This window comes from Drosophila yakuba, chromosome 2R, assembly GCF_016746365.2.
Source record: "Drosophila yakuba strain Tai18E2 chromosome 2R, Prin_Dyak_Tai18E2_2.1, whole genome shotgun sequence".
NCBI lineage: Eukaryota > Metazoa > Arthropoda > Insecta > Diptera > Drosophilidae > Drosophila > Drosophila yakuba.
Window position 1 is genome coordinate 8048691 of NC_052528.2, and position 14105 is coordinate 8062795.

The following is a 14105-nucleotide window of genomic DNA, read 5'->3' on the forward strand; positions in this document are numbered from 1 at the left end:
ATTGAAAGCGAATTCAAATTAAAAAACTGCTCATGGATATTGAAAAAATTAAGTAAAATTAAGCTTTAATGAAATAAAGCAATACTAAATATAATTTATTTATTTATTACACACAGTAGCTGAAGGTTTAAGTTTTAAGCAACGGGGAGGGGAGCTAGAAAAGATTTGTCAGAGAGTTATAGTTATACAATATTTGCTTATATCGTTGCGGTTGACGTAGAATATTTGGTTTTAGTGGCGCAGTAGTTGCTTCCTTAGCTGCGGCATCAGCATACTTATTGCGTCTGATCTCTAAGTCTAGCCATAGATCTACCCACAGTAGTCGGATTTTTGGGGTGTACATAATAAGAGTCCCATATAGCAGATATTGTTGTTAATATTCTGTGTTGCATCCAACGTTGACAGAGAGTCAAGGCAGATAGGTTTCAAATGAAGTAGGATTGGGATTTCAAATCGTTGACACAGATACTACTGCTGACTATACCCGTCACTCCTAAAGTAAATGGGTATACTGATTCGTTGAAAAGTATGTAACAGGCAGAAGTGCTTACATGTACTCCAAGGGCACAGTTTACACAAGTGGATTTGCAGAGCTTTGCGGTACAGCGCATTCGAAGGGTATATACATACATATGTACATACATCTTATCAGCTTGAAGGGAATTCTTGGTTTTAATAAACAGCTTGCCATCTTTCTTTACCGTTTTCTTACAACTAGCGACTTTACCTTGGATTGTGTTGTCAATCATTTTTTTGATAGTTAAGGTGATGATCAGCAATTGACTTGGTTTCATCGTCCGTTTTAGTTGGTACCAAAAAAATCCCGTCTAGATAGTGTTTCCTCCAGATGCCCGGTCAGCTGCCGAAATAGACTGCCGCACTACACAGTTTCTAAATAAGAACTTTGTTTCTTTTGTTGATTTGATCTCGGATTAAAATGCTGCTAAAACATATTGCGGAAGAGCATGCCCGTTGTAATTGAAGGACACCAAATTGCAATAAGTTAATTTATCGGTTCGAAATTCAATTAAAATGAATTCTCCTATTAACAGGAGCTTGAAAGACCGCCAAATTCGAATGGTTGGTTTCAAAACTTACCTTTGAAAGTTCCGCTCAACCGGAAGCTCCAAGCAAAAGCTCACCGCGTGCAAGAGGGACAACGCGAGCTTCGCCAGAGTGGGACAGCTAGCGGGCGAGAATAATCGCGACGAGTCGGTTAACCGGTCTATCGGCGCTGTGCGCCTGTTACAATTCCGGTCTAAATCTAAATGATGCTGCTCACTGCTCTAGTTGTTCGAATCGGAAGCGCTGGCGGAGCGAAAAAGACGAAAGAAAGAACCCGTACACTCAACTTTTGAGCAGCAAGTACATATGTATGTACATGTACGCACATATATGTGTTTGTTTTCCAGAAATGTCCTACCACCAGATATTAAAAACAAGTTATTTCGCAGTCTGAAAGCATCTTCTCATGCGAATATCGCTCTCGTCAATTGAAGCGACTGCAACGCAACCAACACTAATTTTCGAATTAAGGCATCGGACGGGCGAACGAAGTCGAAAAAAAGACCACATCGTCACTTGAGCCACACAATTTCGATTCATGGACTCTAACGAACAGGCGCCCAGGCTTCGCAGCCACTAGCCCATGAGATTTATCGCGCTGCCCCCGATTTCGTTCCGTTTCAACTGAGTGTGAATTTCTACGGCGTCTGTTTGTCTGTTTGTCAGTCTGTCTGTTTGTCTGCGGGCTTGTTTGTTTGTTTGTTTGTTGCCTCGCCATGGAGTCGCCGCTTTGAGCGGGCGTACTATGTATGAACGTGTGCCTGTGGAGTGGGGCGACGATAGAGTGGTGGTTTTGGGGAAATCATTCAGCGAATTGAGATTGAGTGGTGGATAGAGTTAGACTCGGAGCAGACTACATATTAGAGCTCACTCTGAGGTTTGGATTTTGGTTGAAAATTACGAGTCAAACGTACCTATGTACATTTAGTGGTACCATAGCCATAAAATATTTAAAAAAAGGTCTTATTTTTCCATAGGGATTACATTTTCGTTTTGTTTTAATTATGGAATTCTTCGTTCTTCTCCAATAATGCAACATTTATTTTCAAGATTTACAGACCTGCCACTAAGAAATTAAGTTTCTTAAATTGAAGACAATTTCTTGTCTTCTTCTCATTTCTTTTAATCAAAATAAAAGACTGGTCCAGTTTTTGGCTACAAGTGCCTTCAATCAAAATATTTTCTGAGGTAACTACATATGTGCTCAAATCTTATTAGAAGAGGCAACATAAGTCATCGGCATGCCTGGAAGCATGAAAAAATCCTTGAACATATTGACAGACCAGGAGTGCAGTAGCCGGAGCATATGGCTGCATGTCTGGCAGAGTGTGGCACAGATAACTGGAATAACTTCTGCCGAGTCAATGCCACATTATCGGAAACCGAAGTTGCTGGAGCCGAGAGGCAGTGAGGTGGGCGATGATGAGTCGAGGCACGACATTCGTGGATCGACCATTAGAAGAGGCCTTGTCCAAGGACGTGGGGCAGGGGAATGAGGAGAAGGAGGAGGTGACTGAGGAAGTGGTTCCAGTTGTCTCGCAATTGCTTAGGCATTCCTGGAGCTCCTCAAGGCCGCGTTTGTTGGGGCACAGTGGGTATAAGAAGTAAACTACAGCCATTATGTGTTTTAACATCTGGTTGTTCTATACTTCGGCCCAGTAGGTCTTGTCTCTTTATGACTTTTATTCTACTTCAAAATTCACAAGCATTTCGTTTTTCCAAATCCTGCACTCCCGACCATGGCAATTCTACCAGTCTTCAACATTCGCTCTATTCGACCGAATTCTCTCCAGGGTCTGGAATTCTTATACGTTCCATTGCATTATAGTGTGCACGTTACTTCGACTATAATTTCGACCATCGGTAACTTCTTGTACCGCCTTTGGTCGCCACCCTTGAGGAGAAGTTGTTGATCTCAAAGTTCGAAGCGCGATTCATGCTGCATTTTGTAAGAATGGTAATTTAAAATTTCTTTAACTGATTTATTAGAGGTGCTATGATAGTTTTTTATACGAAAGTTATTTCTAAACCGACCCCACAGTGCCACAGTTGCAGAAAAGCCTTAGCAAAGGAGAGGTTAAGGAGGTTAAAGCAGACGCGGATGCAGCAGATGAAGAAGATGTTAGCCCAAGCGAATGCAGAAGTAAAGTACGAAGACGACAAGGGTCCATGACCAGGACCAGTCTGGACTTGAGGCGCTGCCATGGATCGGGAGGAGGTCGAGGAGAAGCAGGGCGATGGGAATTTGAGAAGGGGCAGCATCATCAGCAACAGCAACATAAACAAAACGACCATCAGAGCCGCAGGAACGGAAGAACCATGCACTCAGCGAAACCAAACCAATGTTTGAATATCTAAATAAGGAGGGAAGTTGAACATTTTAAAAAATTATTAATATTTTGTAAAGAAATGCCATATCAAAGATTTTATAAAATGCAATTATGCAAAGGTGTGGGTTTAAATATTGTAGTTGTTATATGCACATTGTTTGATCATTTCGAAACACTTAAATTGAATTTCTTTCAAAAAGCATTGGTGCTGATGTCCTAGTAAAAATGTTTTAGTATTGGGATGTACTCAATTAATTATTATGATAAATTATAAATCGTTCTTTCATACTTTCTATGAAAGGTAAGGTACACGTGCATACTTAGTTTTCCAATCTCTTGATCTCAGGATAAAAAGGGTAATATTTTCCAGTGCATTTACCCTCATGCATAAAAAAAAAACACGGAAAAAAAAGAGGCAGAGTGTGTATGTGAGCGATTCTCCGGCTGTCTCTTGTTGAAATTCTGCCCATCCTCTTCCTCTTCTTCATGGGAAAATTCAGGCCGTGGGAATACATGTGAAATTTCGATGGTGTCCGGGAACAGGCGAGCAGCAGCGCTGGAAAGCGGATAGAGCACAGTACCCCTTCCCGCTGCTACTTCCCGAATCCCATTCCTATTACCATTCCCATGCTGTGTTCCCCATCACGTTCCAAGCGAGAAAAAATTCTAAGCAAGAGCGAGAGGGCCAGAGTGCTGGGTGTTGCATTTCATGGCGAAGGGCACGCAAGGAGTACGCGAGTGCGAGCGGGATGACTGCTGCCGGCCCTTTGTGCAACATTTTGTGGCCTCTGCCCTAGCACAGATTTTAACGGAACAACTTCGAGCAGGCGAACAGCTGTTGGAGCGCAGCGATCTCATACATGCAGCATGTTGCAAGTTATATGTGGTTGGTATCATTGAGTTCTCGTTCCCCAAGCAAAAAATTATAAACTCCTATTTTTCAGCTAACAAAGGGCCAAGGTTATTCCCCGAGGCCATCATTAGGGTAGAAGGTTTCGTTTCGATTAGAAATCGCAGCAGGCGAGCAGCAAAGTGCAGCAGGTAAATAAAGCCGTCGCAACATTCTGCGGGGGGATCCATTCCCGTTCCACATCAACATTACCATTACCTTATGCCCATTCCTTGGTCCATCGTTCCTCGGAATGGCTAAAATTAGCTTGCATTAATGGGCGGGTAATACCCTTCCACTTTAGCAGGTCCCAAATTTTAAAATCATCTCCCTGCTTTATGTTTAGAAATTTAGAATTATTTGACTTACTATTCTGTAAGACCAAATCATGTATGTATATTATATATGCAAATATTTGAGTTGCAAAATTGTTTTGGGTTAGTTATTTTTAAAGGAGATTTGGGTAAATAAATGTTTAAAAATTTACTTGCTTAAACTATTCCAAGCCAACTTGCTCCTAAAAGCGGAAGGAGAATTTCCAAGGGCAGTGTATCACCACAATTATGTTGCCCTTTTTGCTGAGCCAGAAGAACGGCGGCAAGCAGCACTTCTTTATTTATAGCCATCAGACATTGGGAACAGACAAAACAGGGGAAGTTAGTGGGAATAAGAATGGGAACGGAAGAAACATAAAAAAAGGATGATCTGCTCAAGGCGAATCAAAACTAGTCTGTCAGAAGGGATTTCAGGAATATTTTATTGAAAACCATCGCTTTTGCTTCACAGAAATGAACTTAAATACATCAAACCAAAAGAGCATATTCAATATGGGGTTCAGAAATTGATTCTTGACAATACAATTTGTTTTATTCCTCTTTACAACGAGAACAAAATTAGTAGTTTTATTTGAACAATATTACATAGTTCAATTGTACAAAGTTACAACTCTCTAAAAAAAAAATATGATATGCCATGGAGATATAGATATGGATATGCTAATTTAAAATTTAAATAGTGCGCCACATACAGTCCGATAAGTAATCGATAACCCAAGTTCACATCGCAGAGTAAATTGACAGATGAATGCCGATGGCTCTTCCTCTTTCCTTTTTGGCCCCCAGCTGGCTTATAATTTTCTTGCTCATTTATTATATTTTCGTTTTTCGATTTTCGTTTAGTTTCCATTTTGTTTTGATGATCGGTTAATGAAACTATGGATCAGTTGTACCTGGAGATCGAGATCAGCACTCAAAAAGAGACCACGATTTATACTAGTGTGTCCTCGTTCTTGGCTTTGTTTACATACAAGTTTTTAAACGATCCAAAAAATGTGCGAGTGAACTTCGTTTCCACAAAGGTTGGACACAATTCAATTATGTAGCTTAATTATAGAATGATAACCAATCTTCAATCTAAGATCGAAGGCGGTAAAATAGCTTTACGAAGTTCCCAACTCAAAAAGGAGCTGACGGATCGACACATCACGTGCAGGGAAGCCGCATCCTTGCCCGCCATCCAGGATTTAAAACTTCCGATCTACGAAAAGGACGGAAATACCTTCATAGCTGGAACGTGTGCTGTTTGCCGGTTGGATAATAAGTTTAATGGTAAATAAGTGGAAACATTTACTTAATTTTTCCTTAATTTCAGTGAGCTCATTGCAAGACAATCGAATGAGGCCCTTAAGAAACTTTTAGGATTTAAGGGAAGCTGCCTGTTGGCTCCGTCAGAAGCATCAATTTGGACTAGGTTCTGTGAGGTGGATGTGGTTGCTGTGGTCAGTAAACTTCATAGTGGGCAAATTTTGGATTCCGTCCCAGAAGAAGTGGTGAGGTTCGAGCAGCATATGAACGAACCAGTGAGGATGCATAACATCTATAAACAGGCCAGGGAGCAGGCCAATCAGACTGAGAATGGCGGCAAAGTCAAAAAGAGAGAACGAGTGCAGATTAAGTGCACCACACCTAAGGAGGAGCTGCTTATAGAACATCGCTTCGCCGAGGGCATCAGCTTCACAATTGCTGATATAATTTTGTACCCCCTGTTTAGAATTGTCTTCCTGCATTGCGGGCAGATGCTGCCTCATTTTCCACTTACTAGTACCTGGTTCAGCGAGGTTAGTAAAGGTGATCTACCCAAATAATTATAGAAGATATAAATTTATATTTGTTTTAGATCGATTCTTTTGACGATAAATGCGCCAGGGTTCTAAGGGATCTTTATGTGCCGCAAGCTGTAAAGACCCCTCCCGGTGAACTAGGAATCCCCGACTGTGAGGCCACCAGTCTGTACAAAGCCGATCCCAAGCGATACAAACCCAGAAATCGCATTTACACCAGCCAGTTAAAGGTGGAAGCGGCTCTAAGTAAGCTTTCCTCGCTGCAACTGCAATTCAACTCCGATTCTGAGCACACCTATGGCCAGCAGCTTATCGATTGGGAGCAGATTGAGCCCACACATGCCAAGAGTTCCGCACTGCCCAAGGAGCGACTCGAGCGCAAGAGGCAGCAGCTGGAGAACATGGCCAATGCGGTGGTTTCCCTGGCGCAGCGAGGTGACCGCATTGTGGACTTCTGCAGCGGCACAGGGCACTTGGCCATACTTCTAGCTCTCAAACTGCCAAATTGTACCATTATTGTGATGGAAAACAAAGCTTTCTCCTTGCTCCAAGCTCAAAAAAGATCAACCGAATTGGGCTTAACCAATTGCGTTTTTTACCAATGCAATATAGATTACTTTGTCGGAGCATTTAAAATCGGGGCCTCTCTGCACGCCTGTGGAACAGCCACAGATATCGTCTTGCAGCAGTGCCGAAGAGCCAAGGCACATTTTGTTTGCTGTCCTTGCTGCTACGGCTCTCTGCAGCCCATGGCTCACATTTCGTACCCATTGAGCGCAGCGTTCCAAAGGGTGTTAGACACAAAGAACTACTTGTACATTGCCCACTCGGCAGATCAGGCACACGAGATGGGGACCACCAACTGCAAGCCGGAAACCACGCTTCAGGGACTCCACTGCATGTCCGTGGTAGACACCGATCGCCAGCTGCAGGCGGTGGAGGCGGGCTACCAGGTTATTCTCACACGCTTAAAGCCCGAACAGTGCACGCCAAAGAATCACCTGCTAGTCGGACGTTTTGTTAAACAGAACTGAACTTACAAACTGCCACTGAGACAAAATAAATGCCTTTTTGATATGCTTTAAGTCTACGCCCGCCATTGTGCAGTTTTCTTCTTTTTCTTCGAGTGATTTATATTTTGGCTTACAATAAAAATGTGTTAGACCATGCTGGCCCCAATTCATTGTCTAAATTTTTCCGATGCGAATATACAATTTGTTTTCTTCTAAACCACTTTTAGGACTGCTTTTTTAGGTTACATATATTAATTCTCCATATGATGCTTCTCAAGCTTAATATATTTGAGTAAATTTTAAATGAATGTTTTCCGCTTATGAACACGCTAGTTACATACAAGGTATCAGAATGGAATCCCCTCCTCGCAGAGCCAGAACCAAATGAAGAACAGATCCACCTTGCACTTTGTAGTCCGCCGCGGTTTTGTCGTCATTCCTGGAATGGGAGTCAGTTATTCACATCCGAAATGAGCTAAAATCAATGACCAATAGCTCAAAACTCACATTTGTTTGCCGGAGAAAATAAGACGCTGTTGCTGGGGTGGAATGCCCTCCTTTTCCTCCACGCGCTCCTTTATGCGATCTACCTTGTCTGTGGGCTCAATGTCGATCTCGATTTCCTTTCCGGTCAGGGTCTAATTAAATCATAATACATATTTACATAAATAATCCAACCACATATATATTCACTGTAATCTCCCCCGATTTTGTTGTTGTTTGGAGTGGCGCTGGGCACGTTGGCTTTGATTTATCTTTATTCTAGTTATTTTGAAATACATATCCTCCCACTAACCTTCACTTTGATCAACATTTTGTCTGTATTTAACTAGCAGCTCCTCTACAAATTCAAAAGTTCCTAAATTTTTGCAAATCTCCACAGCTGGTTCTCTTTTTTTGGCTGTCACTTTCGGCGTTGGTACGACTGTCAAAACATCGATTACACTATCGATTTTCGGACTACACTATCGATTGTTTTACACTCTATTGAAAGTATAGTATTTTTTGTATCGTTTCTATCTCTTCAAATTCTCTACTTGGGCACCTGTAAAATATTACATTTTGACATTTATCTAAATTGGGCACCTGTAAAATATTACATTTTGACATTTATCTAAATTGGGCACCTGTAAAATATTACATTTTGACATTTATCTAAATTCGTTTTGGTTATTTATAATTTATCTAATTCGGTTTCGAGTCCTACTTAATTAGAACTGAAATTTTGATTAGTTTATTTAGAGCAATGTAAAACAAATCCATTGAGAACCATAGAAATAAAAAGCGCCACATCTTAGAGGTTTCATTTAACAGTAATGTGCTAATTAATGTTGTAACTCGGAGATTAGAATATAAAGAAACTTATCTTTGTCTTTCCTTCCTTTTATTCAAATAAGTTCTAAGCCTTAATAACTAAATACACATATATTTACAGTACTAAATGAATAATCATTTTGTTCTTTCGAAGTTACTGAGATCGCCAGCTCAGAAGTGCATCTCTAGGAGAGCTTCTTCAGTTTGTTCCAGTCGCGAATGGCTTCCCCTATGTGGCGTACATCCCGCGCATAGGTGCGACAACATCCCCCAATGACCTTGGCACCCAGTTGCGCCCACTCGGGTACGTAGTTTGCCAGGGGAACACAGTGCTCCTTTCCCTGCCAGCCGTTGACCACGTCGTAGACCTCCCCGCTATTGGGATACACCACCAGCGGTATCTGCTCACCCACTTCGCGGTCTCCATTCAAACTCTTAAAGAGAGGAGTCACAAACTTGGGATGCACACAATTTACTCCGATTGCCAGGCATTTATCCTGGGCATTACGCTCAGCCAATAAGTCCCAAATAGCATTTGTCGCATCCGCAAAGGTCTCTCCATGCGCCAAGGTATTTTCATCCTTGCACTGGAAAGCCACCCAGAACTTCACATCCGGATAATCATCGCACAGCATCTCCACCAGGGCCTCCGCCTCCATTTGGCAGGGAATCGTCTCGATGGCCAGCGCATCCACACCAGCCTCCAAGCATGCTTCGATCCTCACGCGATGCCAATCCGTAATCTCCTTGGCCGGCACGTAGTCGGCATAGCTACCGGTGTACTCGGAGCCATCGTGTAGGTGGGCCCCAAAGGGTCCAATAGAGGCGATGATCAGAGGGTATCCTAAAAAAAGAGTTCCGGACTTGGTTAATTTTTAAAATGAAATTACTAATGGAGCACGATTACTAAACAAAACAAAAAAACAAATTTTATTTTGTTTGAAATAATGCAACTTTTAAAACTCAATTGAATATTTAATGAGTACCTAATTCCCTTGAGCGCAATCTAAAGTGCGATCGAAAATATCAATTAATCTAACTCGAGCTGAACCATGTGGATGTCCGCTTACCCTCCGGCATCGCCAGCTGTGCCTGATAACACTCGGTGAGATAGCGCTCCTTGGCGATGTGTGCCAAGCGGACAGTGTTCCTTATCAGCTCTATGCTCTGCTCCTCGTCCAGCTCCAGATACTCCATGTAACCATCGACACTGGACTGGTAGGTGTTGGTCAAAATGATATCTGCACCATCTGGTATTGTCGAAGGGAAAATTTAGTTAGTCTGTTGCTAATTGCTACCAGCAAACATTTACTCACTCTGCAAAAAGTCCAGGTGGGTGCTGATGATGGCCGCCGGATTGGTGGCATTGAAGCGGGAACTCCATAGCGGATCCCCATCCACAGAGTCACCCACATGGACAGTCATCTGGGTGCCAAAACCGCCATCCTTCAGTAGCACGCGCGTCAAACCCATGATTAAAAGATTACTATGAGGGGAGGAACCATGGCCAATTGATTATTAGTTACATTTCTACGTCAGCGGGCTGCGAGATAATCAAGTATGTATATTAGGTCTGGCACCTGGATTCCACTGGAATCAGATCGATGTGATACAATGCAACGGAAAATCTAATCTCTAACTTGCAGTTCAACGAACTTGGAAGAAAAGAAGACGAGGGCTTCGACTGCTTAAGAACAACAATCAGGAAAACAGGTCTAAGTACTTTAGCTAAGATATATGGTTGTGGATCATATTTTAAGATTTATTATCAAAAAGGTTAGATTTTAGCTGAAAAATATTTGCAAATATTTCATTTCAATAAAACGGATACAATTATAAAATCAAGGTCGTATTTTTAGGTATCTCAATAAATGCTACATTCGAAATATATACATAAATACATGAGATCTTAAAAATTTGTCACCATTATATGGTTAATGTATATCTTTTAAAGTGAGTCATGAAAGAAGTGTCATAATTTTGAATTAAAATATTTTAATTTAAGTTATATCAGTAGAAAAGCTTAAAAATTCCCTAGTTTTACTTTTAAGGATACCTCTTGGGTAGAGTATACAGAATCTATCAGTCAAAATCGACAAACACACGATAACGCCTCGCACTCACCTTGACAGCTTGTTTATGGATCTTGTAAATGGGCAAATTCAATAACAACTTTATTAGGCGCTAGACTGTCTGGTTATCAAGTGGTTATCACAAAACTTTCGGACCGGACCGGTGGATATGATCAGTCGCACTGGGTGCTCAACGAACGTTTAAGTGTTTCACTGCGCGACGAGGGGCTTTTATACTTTCTGAAGGGCCACTCAGCTGTGCGGCTTATCAGGGCGAAATTTATAATAATAATAATAATAATTTATAACAAAACAAAACGGCAAACACAAACATGAGAGTGCCCCCACCAAGTGATACTTTCTGGGCGGCGATAAGCCGGGTGCACAGCTGCCAGACGCTGGCCAGCCAGATTGGATTGTCCGGGTGGACTGCGACTCCCCCTCCACGAGGCTGATGAAATCGTCAGAGCGCCGCAGTGCGTGCTTCTGGCTTCCGAGTGACTCTGATCGGGATGTCGGCTCTGCTAAGTCGTCGTCGATAACCTCTGGACGCCGCATAGGACCAACACTACAAGATGTACTTGGTTGTTGACTCTGTCCTCCTCAAAGGAAAATGGGGGAGCTTCCGACTGCACACAATAGATTGTGGTCCAAAAATAGGTTTACTGATGTAGAAGAACAAAATAATGTGAAACCCCTTTTCTGGTAAACAAACAGCTAATGAACATGGAAATAAGATGACATAACAAAAGATACGATAGGATATCAATCAAATACCTCTTAACAAGGTGAGACTTAGGTGACGATTAAGAATAACATGAAGATTAGGAATACAATTAAAAAAGGAGTGAGAGAGGCTTTCATTCAGTAAAAAAAACAGGTAACATCTTGTTTTCTTAATACCTTGAAGTGGGACAAAATAAAATAGTTTTGCACAGATGGGGACGCAGTTCCATCGGACAAAACTGCCTCAGATTTAGAAGGCTAGTACTTCCACTTTCACTCCGTCCTTTCTCTTTCGAAAATACGGTATGCAGTTTCAGTTCCTTTTGTATACATACCTTTCAATCAATATATAAATTGGTTTCTGATAGTAGTTTCCTAGTGAATTTTACTCCTGGTGCTCACCATCACTACGTAAGCTGAGAATACCCTTCTGTATAAAATATGACGCGAACCTGAAGGGTTTGCCTTGGTAAATTACTATAAGACTAACTGCTTAAAATTTCAGTTTCGTACAGTTTATTGCTTTACATCTGTACATACACACATACACACTTTATAACAATATTCAAGTTTCAAAATTTAATTTGGGTAAAGTATAGAAAGCTAAGTACACAATAAGTTTTTTAAAGGACAAATGCATGTTTACGTGTTATAATTTTATAAAAGATTGTTTTGATTTGGACTGAAAAATTGAGCTAGGTTTGCAAAAACAGTCGTTGAGTGAACGTCTGCCCATATCCCCAGCCCACTTGTTTACCTTTGGTCCGCCCGTATAATCTGTGTTCGTCTCCCAGCCAGCCGTCCACGCTTTTTTCCACTCTCTGCTGATTAGGAAGCCATCTGATCTGGGTACATCTAGTACATATATATGTATTTAGCAAACTAAATAGGTCTAGGTCTAGTCACACGAAACAGCTTTCGCATTAGCGACAAGGCTGCTATCAGTGGCCGAAGTTCTCGCCCGATTACGGCTTTATGTTGAGGCCATCGACGTACTTGCGGATCGCCAACACGTCCGTCGGATAGACCCGGCAACAGCCTCCAACGATGCGCGCTCCCAGCTGGATCCACTCGGGCACAAACTTGACCACCTCCTCGCCGGTTCCAGTCCACTCTCCCTGCTCCGCGTCGTAGATCTCGCCGCGATTGCTGTACACCACCAGTGGGATGCGATCCGATCCGGCCACTTTGGTAAGCGATGATAGCAAAGGGGTCACGAATAGTGGGTTTACACAGTTCAGGCCGATCCCAAGGAGCCGGTTCTCAGCCTTCCGACTTTGGACCAACCGCCAGACAGAGAGAGCCGCCTCCGCGAAGGGTTCTCCACTAGCCAAGTGCTTTTCGTCCTGAAAATATTACAACAGACACGGATTTTTGATAGCACGGTTTTTGTTGTTTAATTTAAATGCAACCGACCTCTCGATTATAATTATCTTTTTATTGAAAATGTGGAATTAATTGTCTACCATTATTTTGGTTGGTTTTTACTCACCTTGCACTGCAAGGAGACCCAGAATTTGGCATCCGAAAAGTTGTCCAGCACTAATTCGGCGACCGCCTCCACCTCCAGCTGACAGGGAAGTGTTTCCAGGGCCAGTCCATCCACACCAGCTGCGAGCAAAATCTCGATTCTCGTCCTGTGCCACGACTTCAGCTGCTCCTTGGATATCTTGTGCGCATAGTTGCCGGAGTACTCAGATCCATCGTGGAGACATGCGCCATATGGACCTATTGAGCCCAGTATCAGGGGAAGGGCCGACTCCAAGTCAGAACCGATTTCAGTTAGGTACTGTTCCTTTGCCTGCCTGGCCAGTTGAACACTCTTTTGGATTAGCTCCACACCTCGTTCTCTGGTCACGCCCAGGTACTTTACGAAACCCTCCACGCTGGACTGATATGTGTTGGTTAGAATAATATCCGCGCCGTTGCGGAGAAAATCCAGATGTGTTTGGACCACAGCCTCTGGATTGGTGGCATCAAAACGCGATCCCCACAGTGGATCACCGTCCACTTTCTCGTTCACATTCCTGGCCAATTGCGAGGAGAATCCTCCGCATTTGACCAGAATTGGTTTGGTGTCCCAGTTCCAGTTTTGGTTCTCCTTCATGTCTTCGCTGATGTACGTTTTCCGCTAAACTGCAAATATTTCTGAGGGCGTACTGTGCGATACGACAAAATTTTGTATCTGACAGATACGTGATATTGTAAGTACTGCCGACTTGGAATTTTATTCTTTTTATCGGATTTTTCGCTTGGGCTGGCAACTTTTTCCACTTATCTTGCATGAGTTTCCACAACGCAAAAACTTACACATACCTCAACACATCTCAGCTGTTCTTTGTTTACGATTGCAGTGGGCACTCGATATGTTGGAATTCTAAAAAACTATGTGTAGGCTTAGTAATAGGCTGATCCTCAACAAAACATTAGGATCCTTCGACAAATATCATAAACCTGGAAATCTCCTGTTAATGTCTAATGTTTTAAAAACAAACGTACTGTGTTTAAGTACAAATCGAATTATGTTGAGTTGCTACTGTAAATGTGTAAGAATTCAATGGCATTTAATGTCACAAA

The 14105-nt window shown here is 42.2% G+C and overlaps 5 protein-coding genes and 2 long non-coding RNA genes across 10 annotated transcripts; 3 read left to right on the plus strand and 4 right to left on the minus strand.

The window, feature by feature from the left end:
* Positions 1-89: 89 nt before the first annotated feature.
* On the minus strand, positions 90-2006 carry LOC120320968. Of its 2 annotated transcripts, XR_005560494.2 has the most exons (4): positions 1099-2003; positions 728-940; positions 552-652; positions 90-493 (listed from the first exon to the last, which is right to left on the minus strand). It is a non-coding gene; the product is annotated as an uncharacterized LOC120320968 (long non-coding RNA). The 2 variants fall into 2 exon arrangements; XR_005560493.1 differs by having other exon boundaries at positions 728-2006.
* A 702-nt stretch (positions 2007-2708) lies between these two features.
* LOC26534769 lies at positions 2709-3513 on the plus strand. 2 transcript variants are annotated; one of them, XM_039371999.2, is made up of 2 exons: positions 2709-3022; positions 3084-3513. In XM_039371999.2, the coding sequence occupies exon 1, from the start codon at positions 2805-2807 to the stop codon at positions 2976-2978; it is 174 nt and encodes a 57-aa protein (XP_039227933.1). In that variant the 5' UTR covers positions 2709-2804; the 3' UTR covers positions 2979-3022; positions 3084-3513. The 2 variants fall into 2 exon arrangements, with proteins under 2 accessions (XP_039227933.1, XP_039227932.1); XM_039371998.2 differs by having other exon boundaries at positions 2714-3022; positions 3107-3513.
* A 1863-nt stretch (positions 3514-5376) lies between these two features.
* On the plus strand, positions 5377-7493 carry LOC6529634 (glutathione S-transferase C-terminal domain-containing protein homolog). Its single transcript, XM_002090592.4, has 4 exons — positions 5377-5641; positions 5702-5871; positions 5935-6400; positions 6460-7493. The coding sequence occupies exons 1-4, from the start codon at positions 5498-5500 to the stop codon at positions 7435-7437; spliced, it is 1758 nt and encodes a 585-aa protein (XP_002090628.1). The 5' UTR covers positions 5377-5497; the 3' UTR covers positions 7438-7493.
* A 187-nt stretch (positions 7494-7680) lies between these two features.
* LOC6529635 (NEDD8) lies at positions 7681-8371 on the minus strand. The gene is made up of 3 exons (XM_002090593.3): positions 8213-8371; positions 7924-8054; positions 7681-7855 (listed from the first exon to the last, which is right to left on the minus strand). The coding sequence occupies exons 1-3, from the start codon at positions 8228-8230 to the stop codon at positions 7750-7752; spliced, it is 255 nt and encodes an 84-aa protein (XP_002090629.1). The 5' UTR covers positions 8231-8371; the 3' UTR covers positions 7681-7749.
* A 412-nt stretch (positions 8372-8783) lies between these two features.
* On the minus strand, positions 8784-10993 carry LOC6529636 (homocysteine S-methyltransferase). The gene is made up of 4 exons (XM_002090594.3): positions 10855-10993; positions 10047-10216; positions 9801-9980; positions 8784-9574 (listed from the first exon to the last, which is right to left on the minus strand). The coding sequence occupies exons 2-4, from the start codon at positions 10201-10203 to the stop codon at positions 8916-8918; spliced, it is 996 nt and encodes a 331-aa protein (XP_002090630.1). The 5' UTR covers positions 10204-10216; positions 10855-10993; the 3' UTR covers positions 8784-8915.
* Positions 10189-11686, plus strand: LOC26535352. Of its 2 annotated transcripts, XR_005560740.1 has the most exons (3): positions 10189-10288; positions 10377-10793; positions 10863-11686. It is a non-coding gene; the product is annotated as an uncharacterized LOC26535352 (long non-coding RNA). The 2 variants fall into 2 exon arrangements; XR_001454194.3 differs by having other exon boundaries at positions 10223-10793.
* Positions 11687-12021: 335 nt separating this feature from the next.
* On the minus strand, positions 12022-14024 carry LOC6529637 (homocysteine S-methyltransferase). Its single transcript, XM_002090595.4, has 2 exons — positions 13021-14024; positions 12022-12874 (listed from the first exon to the last, which is right to left on the minus strand). The coding sequence occupies exons 1-2, from the start codon at positions 13633-13635 to the stop codon at positions 12494-12496; spliced, it is 996 nt and encodes a 331-aa protein (XP_002090631.1). The 5' UTR covers positions 13636-14024; the 3' UTR covers positions 12022-12493.
* Positions 14025-14105: the final 81 nt, after the last annotated feature.